The sequence below is a fragment of the Pogoniulus pusillus genome, chromosome Z, assembly GCF_015220805.1.
Source record: "Pogoniulus pusillus isolate bPogPus1 chromosome Z, bPogPus1.pri, whole genome shotgun sequence".
Taxonomy (NCBI): Eukaryota; Metazoa; Chordata; class Aves; order Piciformes; family Lybiidae; genus Pogoniulus; species Pogoniulus pusillus.
The window spans coordinates 15,718,288-15,738,315 of NC_087309.1; the positions used below are offsets into that span (position 1 = coordinate 15,718,288).

The 20,028-nt window shown below is 40.2% G+C and overlaps 1 protein-coding gene across 1 annotated transcript in view; it reads left to right on the forward strand.

Annotated features, from left to right (window-relative positions):
• Positions 1-19,700, forward strand: part of KIAA1328 (KIAA1328 ortholog) — a 227,307-nt gene extending 207,607 nt beyond the window's left edge. The window contains exon 11 of the mRNA XM_064176570.1: positions 16,376-19,700. Coding sequence (XP_064032640.1) covers positions 16,376-16,586 — 211 coding nt within the window. The 3' untranslated portion in view covers positions 16,587-19,700. The remainder of the gene's footprint in view (positions 1-16,375) is intronic.
• The last annotated feature ends 328 nt before the right edge of the window (positions 19,701-20,028 follow it).

Here is a 20,028-nt window from a genome sequence, read left to right on the forward strand (position 1 = left end):
TAAGATTTATGAGTTTTCAACCTTTTTTTCATACTCTTAAAATACTTTTCGTTCCTTCCAGATTATCTGATAATTCAGTGTTGCTCTGCGTAGGTATATTTCTAGTATAAAAGGTACTGTTTGTAATTTGCTCTGCGAGCCTCAAATCTGATGTGGCATGTTCTTGTAACAGTGTCCCACGTGTGCATCTGCCTGAAACTTCTCAAGCTCCATTCTTGTGCCAATGACCTTGTGCTTGCTGAGGCCTGTTTGTTCCAACACTGCCTTTTCTTTTTACTGTAACAGGTGAAGCAATTCCTAAAAGGACTTTCATAGTGCACCAGCTGCTCCTCATCCCAGCTTCTGCTTGACTGTCTTAATTGCTCTGTGCATCCCTGTTCTTTATGTATATGCTTGGAATTTGAAACCTGCATATCTGCGTATTATTTGTAGACAGCAAACCGACCTAGTAAGAGAAATATACCTTTCTTCCCTTTTGCCAAGTTTGGATCTCTTTAGTCCTCTGTTTGCTGCCTCCAAATGGTGTCTTGGCATCTAGATTTCTCAGCATGTGGGGAAAGTATGCTTTCTTAAATCAGGTGTCAGTGGCATTTAGGTACTGCTGCTATGTGCATCTTAAGGAATGCCTCGACCGCTAGAATACGGAAGCCTGTTGTAATTATCCATCCAATTTTCTTGCTTTTGCTCCTTCTGTTTTGTGATGAACTTTTTAGCTGCAGACCATTTCTACCAGTGCACAAACCGTAACATCACATGACATTGACTTTACTCAAACCAGAAGATTTTTGTGCCAAGGTTGTAACATTGTATCATTATTTCATTGTATCTGTGTGAAAATTTTAATTTCACGCCCTGTGGACTTCACTGTCTCTGTGCACTCTGCTTGTGTTGTTGCATAGAACGGTAAGTCCCTAGGTCACATTCATTTTGTAGTGTGGGATTTTTTGTTTCTTTCTTTTTCTTTTTTTTTTTTTTTTTTTTTTTTTTTTTAAGTAAGTTTTGTGTTCCCTTTGAGAGATCGTACTGTAAAGTTAGCTGGGGATTTTTGCCAGAAAAATATTTGCAAGCTAAAGTGAAGATACTAAAAATATTTTTACTAAGTTTTTTTTTACAGCGTGGCTGTGACCATTTTGCTCAAAAATAAAAAGAAGTGTATGAAGTTGTGTGCTACACTGTGACAGATTTGCATGTGGATAGATGCAAGTGATCTGAGGATATGGGTAGATGCAAAGTGTGTGGGGAAGGAAGGGCAAGGATGGAAGGGCAAATCCTTGCTTAAATGTGCCATCAAGTTTTCCATGCATTCTGGTTTTAATAAATTGTAAACCTTTAAGGGCAGAAGCCCTTGGTTAGTGTTTGGATTTGTTTATAGAGCTTTCTAGGTTGCAAGCATTGGCATTTTAAGTCTCCCTGGTTGCCCTGTGTCTACCATATGGGCAAGTCAGAGTACAGTTCTTTCTAGTCAGTCCTGGGCCTCTTGTCATGTGCTGTTCATGAGGTTTAATTTATTCATGAAGAGAAGTACCCCATTATGAAGCCACAGAACAAACGAGGCTGGGAAGTACCTCTGGAGGTCATCTACTTCAAAGCCCTGCCTAGAGCAAGGTCAGCCTAAGCAGCTGCTCAGGATGGTATTGCGTAAGGTTTTGCTTATCTTCGAAGGGTGGATAGAGACTACAGGATGGACATTCCATCTCTTTGGGTAGCCTGTATCAGTGTTACATCACCTACACAGTGAGAAAACATTTTAATTATATTTGAATGGAATTCCTTGCATTTCAATTTGTGCCCATTGCCTCGTCTTCTTTCATTGGAGCCACTGAGAAGAGCCTGACTCTATCTTCTTTCCTCCCTAATCAAATATTTATACACACTGATAAGATCACTCTGAGTTGCCTTTGCTCCTCACTGAACAGTTACAGCTTTCTCAGATTTTTCTTTCACGTCAGATATTTCAATTCTTGATTATCTTTGTTGCCCTTCACTGGACTCCCTTGAATGTGGCCATGCCTTTGTTGTATTGGAGAGTCCAGCACTGGGCACAGGACTCCAGCTGTGTCCCACCAGGGCTGAGTTTAGAGGAAGGATAACTTCAACCTCCTGGCAGTGCTATCGTTTACCACTTTGTGTTCAGGTTTTCTGTCTGCCCGGACAAGTGTCCATGTCCTCTGCTGAGCTGCTTTCTTGCCAGTCAAAGCTGATACTGGAATGTGTCCAGAGAAGGGCAGCAAAGCTGGTGAGGGGCCTGGAACACAAACCCTATAAGGAGAGGCTGAGGGAGCTGGGGTTGTTTAGCCTGGAGAAGAGGAGGCTCAGGGGGGACCTCATTGCTGTCTACAACTCCCTGAAGGGAGGCTGTAGCCATGTGGGGGTTGGTCTCTTCTCCCAGGCAACCAGCAACAGAATAAGGGGACACAGTCTCAAGTTTTGCCGGGAGAGGTCTAGGCTGGATGTTAGGAGGAAGTTGTTGGCAGAGAGAGTGATTGGCATTGGAATGGGCTCCCCAGGGAGGTGGTGGAGTCACCATCCCTGGAGGTGTTCAAGAGAAGACTGGATGAGGCACTTAGTGCCATGGTCTAGTTATTTGGACAGGGCTGGGTGCTAGGTTGGATTGCATGATCTTGGAGGTCTCTTCCAACCTCGTTGATTCTATGATTCTATGCTGATACCTAGGGCTTAGTGCTTCCCAAATGCAGGAGTTCATGTTTCCTCTTCTTGAATGATGCAAATTCTTGTGAGCCCATCTCTCTTGCCTGTTGAGGTCTCTCTTTGTACATTTTCTGGTCTAGAATGCATACAAAATATATAGGGAATGTCTTATATAGCATCAGTCTTTTGAGCTAGTAAATGCCCTGCCCTATTTTGTAGAGTATTAGTGACCTTAGGCAGTTTCTAACAGAAATGTGGACTGTCCACATGTGTATGGTTATCGAAAAGTAATCCTGCAGAGCCCAAGATCATCTTTGCTACTGACAGCTGGGAATGAACAAACTAAAATTTCGCTTCCCTGCCCATCTGCTCAGCTACCGAAAGTAGGTAATTTATCTCAATGGGACACCTACCACCTGTGTAAACTTCTTGAAAGAGGTTGTTAGTGTACAATGACTACAGCTGAGGGACATCAGGTCTGAGTGTGTCTCCATGCTTCACTGCTGTTTTGTTTTTTTTTCAATAGGGTGCCTTCTACCTTGGTACTTGTGCAGTATTAAGGCTGCGCAGTGCCTGTGTCCCTGTGAAGCTTACAACATCTCTACCTGCTTTGCCTCGTAGCATGCTCTTGTGCTGATTGTGTGCAGCTCCTCGCCAGCAGTCGCCTCTCTTTGACATGCTAAGCCAGCCGCTACCAACATGCTGTATTTTTTACAGCTTCTGTTTTATCTTGGTGGCTTCTCTTGAATTATGTATCCTCATCTTTGATGTATGAAATCTCAGCTGATTTAAAGATTACCCCAGAGATTTCAGCACACCTGGAAATGAATGGAACAGGAGATAGTTTCAACCCTTCCACACTGAGTGTTAGAAGTTTTATAGCAACTGGGTACTAGAATACAATTTTTATGAGAGCATTGTTTCTTGTACGGTCTGCATCCAAGTAGTCAGTAAGTTGGGATGCCAAGTATTTGAGCTCTGTTGCAACAGTTGCTCTCATGCAAATTGGAGTGGATGAGTTCACATAAGGTGCTGGCAAATAAGGACTTTGTGAGCTGTTCTGTTAGGGCTGGGCACCAAAGATTTCAGTAGATAAGTGTAAAGGGTTAACCCTCCTGGGAGGTGGTCTTGAACCTGACCCCAGGTCCTTCTGACTCCTCTCCGATGATGGATCTGAACCTGACCCCAGGTGTAATTCTTACCCCATTCCCACTTCCTATCTAGTCCCCTGTAAAAACACTCCCTGCCTGCTAGCACCACTCTTGTTCCTGCTGCTGTTCCTGTTTTGCCATGTGGTCATCCCACCACATGGTGGACACCTTCCTGAAAATCTACCTCCATCCATTGCCATCAATCTGTATCTTGCTTTCCCTTCCTTATACCTCTTTGTAACTCCCCTACTTTACATACCTCCTATTTATTGTTAAAGTTTTTACTTTTAACTTCCAAATTGAAGTAAGAGTGTTTTATGTGAGTGTTTTACCCTTTTCCTCTCTACATCTTATTCCTTTATTTTCAAATGTGAGGGGAAAGAAGGAAAGGCATCCTATTGTTGTATTGGTTCTGTTAGCTGTGTTTTGAATCTCTGGGAAATTTAAACTAAACCAAGGCAGTAAGTGTCTCTAATAGGTGAGTAGAAAGCAAGTGAATGCAAATCTGTCTGAAAAGCAGTTGCTATCTGATGTGAAGCTTCCAAGTACCTTATGAAGCAACTAAGCATCACTGCATATATAATGTCAGCAAGAAAGAGAATCACAAGCGGTACAGAGCTTAAGTGCTCTCACCTATGAAACATAGTTCAGTTTTTTCTGTGAGTGTTGTGGTCACTGCTCCCTGCAAAAATTTGACTTTAGGTGAACTGCAAGACCCCATTCACTTCTCTTACTCTAGCATAGCCGGCTTTAAAGATGGTGCCTTTCATTAGCATTAAGAAGTGATACTAATTAAAAGCCAAATGCAACAAGCAGACCTGAAGTTTGTGGTGCAGTCAGATGGCCAGAAAAATGAGCTTTTTGCAAGACATAGTATGCCTCTTCTCTGTATTTTCCTCAGAATTTCTAGGCAGATTCAACCTGTTAGTTGTCCATCACACCATCCTGTAAAATGTCATTTTTCTCATCTCACTCTCCTGCTCCACACCCAGCTCATAAAGAGAGAACAGCAAGGCATTGTTTTTTCCCTAATGCTCTTTTTGAAATCAAATATCTGACTGAACACTTTGTTCTCAATACTTCGTTATATCTTCCTTTCTTCTTTTTCTCCCCTGTTCCTTACCAAGGAAGGGCAGACACATGTACAGGGGCAATTGTCATGGCCTCACCGTTCCAGGGATCAGGAGCTGGGAGATGTTTGCATTTAGTTTTGGCATATAATTCTGACTGAAGGGTTCTTAGCAGGTTTGCCAAGTCCATCCATCCATTTGTCTATTTCTGTTTTGAAGACCAAGCAACCATAAAGTTGAGAACTGTGCTGTATTTTTGGAATCTGAAATTTCAGACAATACATTTATGAATTATTTATGGAGAATATGTTTTCAGTAATGTGTGGCATAAAATGGAATGAATGCGTATCCATACTTGCCCTGAACTCTCCAAAGTGCATGCTAATACACAGAATGATAACCTACCATCACTTTTGCCCTGTAAGATTTACAGTGCAAGTACTTTTTTATGCGGTTTAATTCAAGTCAGTTTGTCAACTTAAAGCTCTAGTGCTTTGTTTTAAAGTACAACTTGGTGAGTGATTTTTCTATTACTGAAAGAAATCTGGTTTTTCTCCCTGATATTTCAACCCCAAGTTAGTGTCTGTAAATTTTTCTCGTCATGTTGGCATACATCCATGCTAAATTATGCTTTAATTCACAATTAGAAGGAAATGGCAACTGTGCAGAGCAGCGGACCTTTCATTTAAAATGCCTGTTACACAAGATCATGATTCTACAGAACGATTAAGATATTGAAGAATAATTAAGATATCTTTAGGGCTTTAGCCATTGAGAAGTGCTGGGCTTATTTGATTATTGTCTTTTTTTTTTTTTTTTTTTTTTTTTTTTTTTTTTTTTAGCCTCCCTGAAACAGCTTTTTTTGTACTGACAGTAATACAGGACTGTGTTATCACAACTCCGTGTTTGCTGGTATCTGCATTGTCTAATGGTAACTTGTTTTCACTGATACAGCTGACAGGGCAGAGATAATTAAGAAGCAAGAATCTGAGTGCTGGATTTTGCTATTAAATGTTCTCTACCACAGCAGAGGAAAGTAAGCTGACAAGCAGGAGAGGAAGGATCATACAAAGCAACAGGAAGAGTTGGTGTTTAGGTGCAACAATTGATTCTATGTAAAATATTTTACCAGGATAGAAACAAAAGAAAGTGGTAGAAGAAATTATTTCCAAGCTTTCACTGAGGCATCTTATTTCCAGAGTGTAAAATAGAGAGCTTATAATACTTATTCGCCCCAAGACAACAAATGACAGTAGTCAGGGAAGAAACCCAGCCTCAGTGGCAGACTTTCACTGGCTTCCATAGGGTCATGATTCCACCCCATTATGTACTTAAAACTGCCGCAGTCCAATTTTGCTCCTTTGCTCAATGAGGTTTTAAATCTTGCAGAGCTAGTAGGAGTTCTTGCCACAGTGGTTAGAAAGTCAATGAAAGCTCACAGTTCAGTAACTAAATGACAAGGTAAGAAACTTTGGAATCATAAAATGGTTATAAGTGCTTGACCTAAAACTATGCAGATCTCCCAGTGATTGTACAACTGAAGCAAAAAGATGATCTATTATCTGGCAGGCTGGGGATTTGGACTGAACTTGTGAGAAAAGACAAATTGGCATTGCCAGAGTATGTACATGGCAATTGCAAATTACACGTTGTGGGGAATTTTTTTGCCTCTAAACCAAGCCCCTTAAGACAGTTGTAAAACTATTTAGTGCCTACAAAGTCCCAGTCAGTGTACAGGGTGTAAAGGAGTCCCAGTTTTGCCTAAACCGCACTAGGATCAAGATGAAATGTGGAAGAAAAAAAAAAAAAAAGTCAAAACTGAGGGGCAATACTGAGAGCAGCAGAAAAGAGGGACAGAATTACACTGTCACTTACATATGCAACCTTTTGTGAAAGGGTCTAGTACATTATAAAAGAAAAAGCACAGTTTTAAAGATGATTCATTGAATTAAGAGTTTGCTTTGAGGGCAAAGATGCTTGGAGACAAATTTGTAAGAGCAAAAATTAAGGAGAAGGGCTGTTAAGGCAGAGGAAGTAAGGGGATGAAGTATGACAGAAAAGATGATGACAGCTTAGTTTTGGCCCAGAAAAATAAAAGGGTGAAGATCTTACTGAAGATACGCTGTGGTGATGGAGTGCTTAAAGGGAGTAAAAGCTAAGCAGGCTCTGAAGTGCAAAGTAATTATGTAATATCACAGTAGAATCAAGGCCCCAGGTGCTGTACATATACTGAGGTTCATTTTCTCATCTGAAGAGCTTTCAGACTTGATGAGACGGAAACGGGTGTGTGGGAGTGGAAAGAAGGACAATACAAACAGTGATTGCTGAGGTGGTTGTTAAACTCTGTGGTAGTTCCATGGTTCTGTAATTTCTTTCTTTTATACTAAAACTTCATTCTAAATTATTCTTCTGTTACTGACAGATCTGATTTAAAAGGTTTCTTTACTTTGCCGCATTCATGTCTTTGTTCTCTTTCCCCCTTCCAGAATTATTACAACCTCACTTATACCAATTTAGCTTCCTGCAGCTGTACTTTAAAAGAAGCAGTCTGGGGTTGTTCGTTGTTGTTGTTGTTGTTGTTGTTGTTATTTTTTAGCTATTAGAAGCACACAGGGACAAAAACAATGAAGAAGCCCTTTCAGTTATACTTGACAGGTTGGTAACATGGCGGCAGGGTCTGAGTGAAAAGTCCAGTGAGGAAGCATTAGAAAAGGCTGTTACCAGGAGCAAAGAGGTAGGATAACTGAGGATTGGGAGCACTAAGATGGGAGTGCAGAAAGGTGAGGAAAGCAGGTGTTGGTCTCTGACTCCTGAGTAAGTGAAAATGATCTGTTTGTGTAGCAAGGATAAATAAGAGCATCAGTAACTCTTATTTCAGTAATGACAGCCGGATGGATGCTGCCATAGGCAAAGCTACGGTGAAAACTGAGGAAGAAAAATCTCTTATCAGCCCTGCCTTAAGGCACTTTTTTTTTTCTTGAGGTGCTCTTGCTGTATCCAGTTTGCTTTAGTGCACTGTCTGTGCTTAGTGTGCAGACAGCCAGGGGCAAACCAGCAGTGCTCAACCGCTTTTAAGACCAAGTCTTCATTAACTCTTTAGTTCTGTTTATCAGACTTAGGGAGGGAGGGTTGTTCCATAACACTGCCAAGCAAGACTCATTTGGCAAAGGTATGATGTTGTTACTCAATTCTTCTGCTTCCCTACAAGTTCTCCTGTGTCAAGACTGTTATCTGTCATGCCGTATTCCATAGGATTTAGTGATAATTATTGGTAATCCTAGGAAACAAGGCACTGATTTTGCTGGTGCTTTAGATCTTGCAGTGTACAGGGTTGTGTTGCAGTGTTATGTATCAATACATATGTAAGAGGGGGACCTGGGGAGCAATGAAGTGGCAGCAGAAAGGCTGTTGTCATCTGAGTCTGCACAGAGAAGTATTACATGAGTGCTGGGGCGAGCTGATCTCCTCTGTTTCTTTGTAACCCCACCAAGTGAATCTGGGGCTCATTTCTGGGTGATCATTTACTAGGAAGATGTCAAAGATTGAAGGAGAGGCAAAATCTGTTGCTATGCTAGAAGTATTGATTTATGAGAGAAGATTAAAATGTGTGGCTCAGATAAATGTTGACCGAGGCTGGAGCAGAAGGGAGAAATGTAATGTTGCTCAAATACTTAAGGAGGATTTGCACCAAAAAAGGCGATAGATTTCTCAGTACTATGTCAGAGCTTCAGTTGCAGCCGAGAGAAGGAAAATCCTTTGTTTACTTCTAGCTATCAGAAATGAATTCTTGTTTGTGACACACACCTTTCTCTCCTACCAGCCTCTGAAGGAAAAATTCATGATACATTTTGTGACACTTTCCATGATATTCTGTTCTCCTTAATTGTGTGTTACATCTTTCCCCCTGGACTTTGACTTAGCTGCTTGGACTGTGTGCTCTTTTAGAGAGAGGATCGCTTTTGCAAGTGGTGGTAGAGTTGATCTGCTTGATCCTGATCAAGGCCCTTCACGTTATATTGTAGCATATAAATAAGTAATAATGGTAATGATAGTGTGAGGTATATTTGGCTGTGGAATGGCTTCCCAAGGAGAATAGCAAGAGGCTCATTGTTAACAGCAAATGTGAAGAAGCATGCTGTAGGGAACGGTTCTCCGTCAGCAGGGAAATGGCTGGATGATCTAATAAGTCTTCCTCTTCTCCAGGTTATGAGTCTGTGAATACCACCTCAGAGAGTTCTCTGCAAGTCTCTGATACTGTAAGCTCTCTATTATGTGGATGTGGGTTTTACAGCACTCCGGGAGGCTCTTTCTAAGGACAGTGTGTAAATATATTCTGTTTTACATTGTGTGATGTATTTTAAATAACAGGCTCAGATCTTTTTTTAATTGCTTTGAAATATTCTGCACTCTGATCTTTTTCTTTAAGAATTAAGAAACTGTGATGCCTCTGGAAAATACAGACCAGTTACAGACAGGAAGCATTCCTCAACCTGGAATTAGTTTAAATACGTACATAGCACTGTTGAATTTGCCTCCTCTTGTATGCCACAATCAGTTGTCCACTCATTCTCAGCCTGCATCAAAGCAAAAGGGGAATCTCAGGACAACTGGCACAGGCCCTTTGATTCTGTTTCTCTGTTTAACTGTGTTCATTCTCTTGTTTTAGCTTCAAGGTTTGCCCTTTTGTTGTTTTTGTCTGGTTGGTTTTGGTTTTGAGTTCTTGACAATTGTGTACATGAGAATATCCTCTCAGCATATGTTTTGGTCACTGAAGATGCAGTTCACAGATGAAAGGCAAATCCCCTATCCTGACTTCGGGCCATTCAGGGAGTGACTGTGAAATCAACTTCTATCCTTCAGCTTTCATTTCCAGTCCAACTGAAAACCAGTGTTTATTGGCTTGTTCATTTCACTCTTGCTGGGGCAAATGGCGTGCTGTTGAATACCTGGATTATACTCCTACAGCAGAGAGAGAGAGAAGAAAGAATCCAGCATCATTTCAGACCTATTAATCCTGAATCCAGAAATCTAGTGGCACATTAGAGGATCCAGTGGGCATACTGCATTTGGATTTTTAGAAAAGCCTTTGACACATGCTACAGCAAGCATTCTTAAAGAATTAAAATTTCTGCAGGACCTGAGGAAAGGTCTTTCACTTAATGTTCACTTTTCATGATTCGGAAGAGTCAGCAGCAGAGTTCCCCAGGATTGTGCTGGGCAAGTTCTTCATCTGTGACTTGCATCAAGAAGTCAACAACAAAATGTCCTGGGTGACTTGAGAGCAGATAATTAGGATTTGTGTCATAGAGCTTCACAGAAGTTTCACAAGCCTTGATGTATCTACATTTTGATTCTGATGTGTTCTTTTGGTCTTTGCCTTTCAAGGAAGAGCATGTAAGCTAGAAAAGGTGCATGGCACAATTAATTTGACCAAGAGGATGAAGCATCTGCCATATAAGGAGAGACCAAGAGGTTTTGACTTTAGACAGGAAGAGACTGAATGAGAAAATTACCAGGTTTGCAAAATTGTGAAGATTGTGCATAAGTTGAACGGAGGGCTGATTTTTACCAGATCCCACAACATCAGAGAGACTAACTACAGCTAGTCCTCAAATCAATTGATTGCACTAGCAGGATATCAGATTAAAACATAAACCAAAATTATGCCTTTCAAAAGCAAGGAACTCTCCAAGCTTCTGTCATAGGACACCGTGGAAGTGACAGAGTGAAAAAGGACTGTAGCAAATTTATGGATAAGTTGGTGGGGGGTGGCTTCTTCTCCCAGGCAACCAGCAATAGAACAAGGCGACACAGTCTCAAGTTGTGCCAGGGTAGGTATAGGCTGGATGTTAGGAGGAAGTTCTTCACAGAGAGAGTGATTTGCCATTGGAATGGGCTGCCCAGGGAGGTGGTGGAGGCACCGTCCCTGGAGGTGTTCAAGAAAAGACTGGATGAGGCACTCGGAGCCATGGTCTAGTTGACTGTCTAGGGCTGGGTGCTAGATTGGACTGGATGATCTTGGAGGTCTCTTCCAACCTGGTTGATGCTATGATTCTATGATTCTATGGTACATGGATGTTGAAAGGGCAGGCTTTGGAAAGACTGCTAGCATCTCTAGCATAACAACTGTGGATTCAAGAAAGTGGACAGGACTCTTTAATTTGGGTAGAGATCTGCTCTTTGCCCATAGAACCTCAATTAACTTTAAGGTTACCTCAGTTGTCACAGCCCAGTCATCACAGCTGTTTTTACAGGTAACCTCATGTTGTATCGCCAGTGCGATGTCGTAGGTAGCGCTGAGTGCTGAGGCCGGTTGCCTGCTTTTGTTTTCCCTGCTTGTTCCAATCAAATAGAAGTTTGGTATTCCCTTTATAATAATAATAAGCTCAGTTTCATTTTCTCTAAAATGGGTCCGTTCCTTACCGCTTGAATGTGTTCTTAGCTGTATTTAGCATTTGTAAAGTGCTGGGAGGCAGGCGGTGTTTCATGAATACAAAGTAGTGCTAAGCTTTGTACGTATGCACAGTTCTGTACTGTAATTCAAAGGCAATTCATGTAACATTAGTAAATCACTTTGAACTTTATGTTGAAAATATAAGCAGCAGTATAAAAATAAACCTTTTTATTTCCTCTGGTATATACAGTTAAATAAAGTAAGCCCATACAGCTACTAATCTCCAAAAACGTATTGCCAGTGTGCTTTGTTGAAATGCCATCACCTTGCAGAAGAGACATTCCTGTGTGTTTTGTACACGTTTATCGTCGAAGAATAAATTTTCAGAGACTGTAAATGAAAAGATATCTCTGAACATAGTGATCACATAATATCTGACACTACTTGTTTAAAGAAATATACATAGATCTCACGGCCAGAGTATTTATGACTCTAATAAGTTTAGTTATTTTGCCTCATGGGGAAAATCCTGCTCCTCCAAATATCAAACTTGTTTGGCATTCTGCAGATTTTTTGGGGAGGAACAAATGATATTATTAGTTAAATCGGACTGCACAATATGAAAATACAGTAATGTGGTTTAAAAATTGAACAGTGTGTACAAAATATAATATATTTTACCAGCAATGGGAAATAGATAAACATTAAAAATTCAATGACATATCCCAAATGTCTAAATAAATAAATAAATACCACTGTTCAGCCAATTGATGCAAAAATGCTCTGTGGTTACCTTCAAAAGCACCATTTTCTCTAATATGCTGTGCAATAATGAGTTCTGTGCATCATTTTTGCATAATCTGACCATTTTTTAGGTACTGTACATAGTGGGACTGTCTGAACTCTGATTGCCCAGCAGGTTTTATTAGACAGAAAGCCAAGTGGTTCCAGGTGATTTCTCAGCAACCATCCTGGGAATAAGTGGTTTTATGGTTCCCAGAATAACAGCGACATTTGTATTTGTCATAAAAATGTGAGAGCCTTCCTTCCTATTCAATTTTGAAGCACAGTGCAAAGTAAGATGCACTCGAAGATGTTCAGAGGGTTGTATTCTTGCTCCACAGCCAGTGAAACAGAAGTAACTGGGAAAGGAGTGTTTGGGCTCTGTGCCAACTTTCTTTTGCAGGGTTTTTCTCTCTAAATTGCAAATATTTAATAAGCTGCACTGAATCATAGTATTTTGCAATGTTTCATACTACCTTAATGATGCACTAAAAACTTATTCTATATTTAGAGTTTATAAACTTTACTAGTTACTTGTTTTTCATTTGAAGCTAATACTGGACATTTATAATAGAATTTCTTAAAGCTTACTTGCATATGTGAGGTGCCAGATTTTCCAGCAACCTGTGTTCATTTTATGGAGGAGGTTCAGGAAATATCATTGCAAGCTCACCAGAGTGGATTTATCCATCTGGATCACAGTTTTGCACTGACCCAGTTCTAGGGGCTTGGTCCTAGCGGCACCTACCTCTCAGGTAGTTTGGGCATTTTTATCTTCTGCATTAAAACCTAACAGCATGTTTTTTTATTGACAGAAGAGCTCGAAAGCTTAACTTGGTCTGTTGTCTCCCACTTATATCTCTTGCACATGGCCTCTGCCTTCTGCATGCTTTGTGGACCTATTCTTTGTGGGTTTTGAGACTTTATGATAATACTACTTTCCCCAGACTTTACCTTTCTAAATAGTTAAGATTGTAATCCAAATTTGTAGACTTAAGAAATTTTCTTCTGTGATGGAATATGAAGAATTTCAAGTTCATGAAAATTAGATCACTGGGAAGTGTCAAAAACAGCTTAGAAAAGAGATTATTTTTCAGACTCTTGCAGAGATGCTCTTTTGCTTCCCAGCATACTGGCAAATGTACCAAAAAAGTGAAAGCAGGCTGAAATATTATCATTCTTAAAGAGACTGTTGCCCACCTCTTTCCAACTGTTGAGAGGGCAAAACCCATCAAAGCGTATAGGTATAAGCACTGATGGGACATTTGGTTGCTTGGTTGAACATCTATACATGAAAAATTTCCACATGTAGCTAATGTGCAGTAATGGCACTTCTGCAAAACATTTGGGAGTTTTTCTCCTTGGGAAGCATGAGCAGTATGAGAGCACCCTTGGCTGTTAATTTGCATTAAATGAGCATTCACAAGCCAAGTTTGCCTGATCAGTTTTCCTGTTTGAAATGTTATGACTCTTGGGTGCCTGATCCTGCAGCTTTGACTTCACTGAAGCCATTAAGTGTTGTATTAATAATAATAATAATGAAGCCTGTTTTCACTTATGCATTTATTCAGATCGTGCAAGGAATACATATACTGGTTTTAAGAAAGTTGCATTTCAGGACTGCACATTCTGACTGTGTCACTTTAAATTTTCTGATACAAATAAATGGTGAGAAAATCATCTTTGTGAGCTTCATACCATTCTAGGTCTACTCTGTTGCCTCCAGCCAGATGCTGTCTGATGTTGCCTAGACAAACCAGGGCAAACCATTATCGTGGGATTAAACACTAAACACCTGCAAGGAGCATTCTCTTTATCAGATAGCACTGTGTTAGCAGAGTTCATTCACTTTATTGCATATATAACTGTGGTGTCAAATAGACTGATTTACAACACCTGGTCTTTTACATAATCTTAGCTATTTGCTGTGCTTGTAATCTGCCAAATCATTTAGCCTTCCTGATAGCAGAAATGCTGTAAAAGTTAGATAAACTTTCAGAAGAAATGAACTTGAAGGTACTGCTGAAATCTAGGGCCTGCACGTTTGCTATAAATGAACTGGCTGGTTTGGTTTCCCTCTGCCTAATCTGTGATTGAATGTGGCTGCTGGAGAAATTGAAATTTTATGATAGCACTACAGTCAGGGGAGATAAGCATTTGTATGCTTGACTAGATTAATCTAAAAAGAAGTTTTAGGTGTGGCTAATGAAACCAGTGTATGTGTTAACTGGGTTTCTTTAGGGTTCAAAGTATCTATATGTATCTATATAGAGTCTAGTTCAAAACTCCCTCAGAGTGAAAGTCTAATATAGCTGTGGGTAAGTTCTTACTATCAGTGTGGCTTTTTCCATCATGTATTAGAGATATATTTAAGGAGCTTCACTTTTTAGAGGGTACTTTCTAAATGCTAATACAAACAACAGACCCTTCTAAAATGGTCTTGTTTGGCTACCCAAATTCTTGATTAGGGTAGCTGTAAGGCTTCACACTTGCCTAGAGTTGGCCACTTACACCGTCCTGTTGTAACACAATTAAAGCTGTATTTGATTGCTCTGAGTCACTTGACTCTTTATTATTGGGGGTGATTTAAATAGATGGGTAGTAGAAAGATGCACAGATAATCTGAAATGCGGAAAAACAAATTAGCAGAGTGGATTTCTGGGTGAAATGTGAGCTAGTGCATCCAAAGGAAAACGAAACAATCTATAGGTAGTGAAACAGGAGACAGAGCCTTGTGAGGAAGTAATGTCAAGTCAAACTGTGTTAGGGATAATGGTGACCATTGGGTTGGAGGGAACAATAAATTTGAAGGAAATTAAAGAGCTGACTTTTCCCAAGCAGTCATAGCAAAACTCAAGTGGTTGCCATTAACATCAGTATTAACCTACAGTTAACTGCTTTGAGCTGAGGAAATATTTCAGTGCCTCAGATGTAATTATGAGTTACCTTGTCATGGTCAGTTTTCCAATGATGGTTGAGACATGACGCTGCTGAAGCTAGTGCAGAATATTTTACACAAGACTGCTGTTTTAGGGAAGGAAGTCTGTTTATCTGTTACTGCATGATGCTGTTGGACAGCACAGGTGTTAAGTCTGCCTCTGGGAGACACATTGGTCACAGCCAGTCTTGCACAACAATAAACTATTGTGAATATTTGCTCTTAAGAATTTTTCATCCTGTCTGAGTTGAGGAACCTAACCCAGCTGTCTGGCTTAGTTTTCCTTAACTCCCACTGTCCTGAAAGGAAAAATGCTTTTCTCAAAGCAGGAAGCAGCCTGAGCTTGAGCTGTTCCTTTACACTTTGGATAAGTTCTTTCTACTTAGAAGAAAAGGACCCTATGGAAACCAGCAACAATACCTTAGGTTGGGTGCTGTGAATAATATTGTGTGCACGTAAATCACTAAACTTGTGAGTTATTTCAGCTTTGGGAACATTAAGGAGATTGGTGCTAACAAAAGGATGGAACAAAGGAGACTTCTGCGTAAAACTCTTGAGTGATATCTCTTAGACTGGGGAACAGCGTCCCTGGGGAAGCAGTGGAAATGGTACTGTTTGAGAAAATGTATTGTAATGATCAGTTCTGTGCTGGTATTTAGATCAAGTCTTGTCTAATGTGAATATTAATAGGAAGTCTCAGTCTGAAGTAATTGCCATTATTCAGTGTATGTTACTAGTTAATGTCGGCTTGCAACCTTCCCCACATCTCTACTTATACTTAAAGGACAGCCTGAGTAATGTTTAGCACCTTGGCCTTTTCTCTTGGTGCTCAAGTGTTGATTTTGTATTGCCTTGCTTAGATTATATTCCTCTGGTGCTTCCCACAAGACAGATCCCATATAGTGCATGGAGATTTACAGGAAGCACAGGTAGAGTGTGGCAATAATAATAAAATCTCCTGCTGTTTTCAAATCCCTGGGAAATTAAATTAAGTATAGAGGTTTATTCAAAAAGGTACAGCATGTCTATAAGTCACTGTTACCTGTGTAGGTCTGCTTTGTAGCTCTTGGGTATATTTGGCTGGCAAGTATCTGAAGTCAGTCATCAGTTTCTGGAGTATGACTGAAACATTACACACCACAAATGGAAAAGCTGATGAAACACTTTAAGATAACCTGAACACCCATGCTTTACTCTCCTCTTTTTGACTGCTTCTGCGTTAAAGTGTTCCTCATAGGAACCCATACATTAACATTTCTTCTGTGCTGGTGGCTGCTGTTAGGAAAATCTAGGTCTAGTTTGAATTATGAAGACGGAAAGACTGGATTCATTTTCTGCGTGATGGTGTGGTGCTTAATTGAGCTCCATTTTTCTTGGTCTGTTTCTGTAGGTATGAAGCCTGTCTTCTTGACCTGGTTGAAGCTCTGAGTCCAGCATCTGTCCCAGGACACCTCTGCAGAGATTCTTGTAACAGGAACAAAAGGCAGAAGCCTCGTCGTGTGAGTCACAGGCCACTGTCTTACCAGACCCCTCACAGCTGCATGAGCAGAGCAGATGAGCTAGAGGAGAGCCAGCTCCTTGAAGAGATTTTCTTCATTTGACACAACCATTCTGTAGAATTTTTAGGACGTTTGCATTGCTGATTTGTTTGTGTTAAAGCACCGTTTTAAAACTGAGCGACAACTGCTTGTCTTTGCTCTTCCAAAATACAGCTGATTATCGACCCTTTTCATTCTGGATTTAGGAATCATGGGGCAGGAATGCATTCAGGGTAGAACAATCAGAAAGCAGCAATCTTTTTTAAAACTTCTGAAACATCTTAAACAGTCTGAAATAGGTTTGGGGTTTTTTTTGTAGTCTAAAGCATTTTCTAGTGGATTGAAGTCATGGCTTTGCCAGGCTCACGTTGGAAGTATATTTTGCTTATGATTTTTAGCTCTAAAGCAGTTTTCAAGAACTACCTAACATTCAAGAAACCACCATGTTCAAAGTAGATTATTTTCTAATTAAAAAGGTCTGTTTAAAGCTTGGCATATTATAAAGGTACAAGCGCTTTAGTACTTTTCTCAGTGATTTTATGATCTGTATTTTCTTTCAGTGTTCTGATATTAACATGCTAGGACTTTAGGGGCTATATCATAAGCTCAAACATACAGTGTCTAATACTATTAATAGACAGTGTTGCAAGTTGATATACTAGGCATCCATATGAAATATGATATTTGACAGTTTTTGCTGGTTAACTTAACACTGAAATAGCAGAACACAGACAGACATTGTAGTGGTCCAAAACCTATTTGATATACTTTTCAAGATGAGATACACAGTAGTGGTAGTATGAGAACAGATTAAGACATTTTCACTAACTTGCACTATTTTGATCCTGTATCCAGGCTCCATACTAAATAAGATAAATCTAATTATTTCCACTAGCACCTCACAATGCACATTTCCCTGCTGGCTTTAATTATTCATGCTGTATCTATTTCAGTTTATTTAAATGCACTTCCATCTACTGCATGTACTTTGTTATTTAAAGAAATGTGCCGAATTGGTAAAAATGACTGCAGATTACAGGATTAATGGTCATTTTCTCCACAATGCAGTGTTCATATTTTATTGTAACAGTAGCCACTGGCATGTGTTCGTAGAAATATGAGGCTAAAATACTCATTTTGCATAGTAAAACTGCAACAAGGGAAAGGTAGATTGGAGCCACTGTGGGCAGGTTCTAGACCATTTGTTCCCACTCAGCACCTCGTGGGCCAGGACAGCTCTTCTGACAGTCTCTTTAGACAACCCTGCTTGTCTTATAGGTAACAAGTTGCTGTTCTGATCCCTGGAGTATCGTGGCTGCCTGCCACCTGCATACTTTTTCCAGTGCAATGTTAGGTGCTCCATGAGGAGCCAGTGGGGATCGGCAATGAGGCCTGCGTCATGTCTCCGATGAGAGCATCAGTGCAGGTTATCCAGCACACACCTCTGGCAGTGCTGTGCTTTTACAGCAATACAACAAAAGGAGAATGAAGGGGGAGATGAACCTCAGGTTAGCCTGAGCTGCTTCGTTCAGGCCCTGTCTTAATCACAAATTAGGTGATATCCTTTTTGTTAATCCCAGATGAATTTTAAAAGCTGCTTGGAGGAGTTTAGAGGAGAGCAGTATTACTGAGTGAGAAAATGACTACTGGGGAAAGGCCCTGCTTGGTCTGACCTACTGTCAGTGATGTATTATAGTTCTTTTGACTACGTCTATCTGCTGTTGAATGTGCCTCTTGTTCTACTCTCTAATCCTGTGAAGGCACAGGGTTCTGCTTAAAACCCTGTATTCAGTGCCCTGACCCAAGTGTAGCAGGTGGGAAAATAGGTTTTCTCATTCTTACTGGCTGAGTAGCCTGCTTCTTTAAGAAAGCAGGGATAAGGAGGAGCAAGAAGAGAGAAATGTACAAAGAGCAGCAGGAAAACTGTGGAAATCCATGAAGAAATGACCGTCACATAAATCTTAGTGTTCTGGATTATTCTGTGGTGATTCTTAGCTTTACTGGTTTGGGGATTTGTATTTTTTTTTTAAGGTTTGACATTTATGAAGAACCAGTTGTCCGATTTCAGTCTGATTGCTTCTCTCCTCTTTTCCAGTTTGACTGAAACTTTAATTGCTTTTCTAATAAGTGCTAAATGACCTTTTGGAACAGCAAAAAAATATGAGTATATCTCTTGAAAGGTGCCTTTGTGTACCCAGTCGAGGAGACTGCATAGGAGCATTCTGTTCTTTGGTTCTTTTGTGGGTGCCAATATTTAACTGCTTTACAATTCCTTGTGATCCATTGTATCCATTAATAATTCTAATTCTGAGGGTGACTTTTGACTTGAATCTGTATTTCGTGAGTAGCTCTTTTTCAAGGGACATTGTCAGGGCTGTAGGCTCTATGCTTAAGGTGCTGTCAAAGCTATAGGGGAGGCACACATTTGTGAAGCGTGGATTTCTAGCATTAAGGTGGTTGAAATGTCTTGTGGGTGAAGACCTGCATGTTTTAACTGCCTGTGAGATGTGGATGAAGAAACAAAAGCTATTAATTTGGTAGACCCTGTGAAAAATGTTTTTTTATAATGCTGGCTTTTGCTCTAGTTATCAGGAGTACATTAGGAATAGTGTTTAGCAGTCAGTGCAAGCAAAGATATTTTGCCATGAGGCACTACAAAGTTGAAGTTATTAAAACATTTATAGCCCTAGAAAAAAAAATCAATGATTGTCAAATAGGAAAGGACAAAATCAGTAGTTGGAACTGGGAGGGGAATTGTTTTCCATCTGCTAATACAGTAGAGGAAATGCAAAAATTAAACTAGTAAAAGCAATCACTTGACAATGTCCTTTTAAGTTTAAGGTTATGTATTAGGAAGCTGCCACTGGGGAGCTAGTCCGGCCATAAATTGTTTGTCCAGAGCTACACATGAAGCTGTGTTTTACATAAGGCTTTGTGGAGTAAGATGACTTCTGCTAAGTCTCCCACCCATGCCTTCACTTTGCGTTGTTATTGACTGGTTCATGCCAAGTGTTTCTGTAGTCCTTGCTTTTGTGCAGCTTGCACACTGTGGGCCTGTAATGATCACACTCTTTCTGCTTCTAGCGGTTTTGCTGTTGAATCTCATCCTGGGCATATATTTATGTATGTTGTGTGAAGTCTTAATCTAATAAATTATCTGGGTATTTCATTTGTTCATTCAGACTTTCATTTAACTTACTTTCTGGTTTGTTTTGTCTGGCTCAGTTGTCAGGTCCATCATTGGTAATATGTTCCACTTTCCTCATCATTGTATTATATGTGCTGTGAATTTCCAGTTTGATGAGATAGACAAGAAGCTTGTTTTAAGACTTCTCTTCCTCTCTAGAACATGGATTTTGCTGTGAGAAGTAATGAGAACTCTTCTGGAGCATAAAGTGAGAGAGAGGTCCCAGAATACAAAAGAAGAGAGAAGGGGAGAACCAGCACTATGCTTTGGGACAAAAACATAGAATTAAACAAGGAGGATGTAAGGATGGAGGTGAAG